The sequence below is a fragment of the Acanthisitta chloris genome, unplaced genomic scaffold, assembly GCF_000695815.1.
Source record: "Acanthisitta chloris isolate BGI_N310 unplaced genomic scaffold, ASM69581v1 scaffold12343, whole genome shotgun sequence".
Classification (NCBI taxonomy): domain Eukaryota; kingdom Metazoa; phylum Chordata; class Aves; order Passeriformes; family Acanthisittidae; genus Acanthisitta; species Acanthisitta chloris.
In genome coordinates, this window is record NW_008663300.1 from 1049 (window position 1) to 1878 (window position 830).

At 58.3% G+C, this 830-nt stretch overlaps 1 protein-coding gene across 1 annotated transcript in view; it reads right to left on the reverse strand.

Annotated features, from left to right (window-relative positions):
• CCDC78 (coiled-coil domain containing 78) overlaps positions 1 to 830 on the reverse strand; it is a gene marked incomplete at its 3' end in the record, with an annotated part of 9287 nt that overhangs the window by 1025 nt on the left and 7432 nt on the right. Inside the window, exon 10 of the mRNA XM_009070943.1 lies at positions 448 to 659. Within this exon, the coding sequence (XP_009069191.1) occupies positions 448 to 659 (212 nt within the window). The remainder of the gene's footprint in view (positions 1 to 447; positions 660 to 830) is intronic.

The window sequence follows — 830 nt, forward strand, 5'->3', positions numbered from 1 at the left end:
TCACACACACCTGGACCTGCTGGGCACCCCCGAGAGCCCCACAGCCTGCGACTCCTAGGAGAGCTCCTGAGGGGATCTCATCCCAGAGCTATTTGTGGCTGCTACACCACGAGTATTTCTGCTGCTTCCCACAGCCCAAGCTGTGAGAGAGCTGTGCTGAGGAGCTGTGAGCTGCAGGGCCGGGCTGGGAGGTGGAGCTATTTGTGGTACCTCTGCATTTCCACACCATCCAGCGTGGGATCAATCTCTTACTCTGAATTTTACGTGGGAGAAACATTTGTGCAAAGCAGCTCCACAGTGTCCAGAGCACCCTGAGGTGCAGCTGCAGCCACCCTGCAGCTCCTGGATTGCCAGCAGCAGATGTGCAGTGCAGACCCTCTGCTCCCTCGGGACAGCATGTGGGTGCTGTGGGCACTGCCCCCTGGGCCTGCCCAGCATGAGCCTTACCCGTAGGCAATCAGCAGGTTCTCGTGCTTCTTGGCCAAGTCCTTCATGCGTGTCTTGTAGCCACGTGCAGCTCTAGCCAGCTGCTCCTCCCGGGATCGGTAGGAAGCTCGGATGTCCTTCAGCATGTTCTCCACAAAGTGCTTCATGGCAGCATGGTCAGCTGGGGCTCTGCTGGGTCCTGTCGTGCTGCTGGATTTGCTGTCCATGTAGTTCTGTGAATGTACAGAGAGAGAAATCGAGGGGGAATGGAATGGCTTCCCACTGCCAGGGGACAGGGATAGGTGGGACATTGGGAAGGAATTCCTCCCTGTGAGGTGCTGAGGCTCTGGCACAGTTTGCCCAGAGCAGCTGTGGCTGCTCCATCCCTGGGAGTGTTCCAGGCC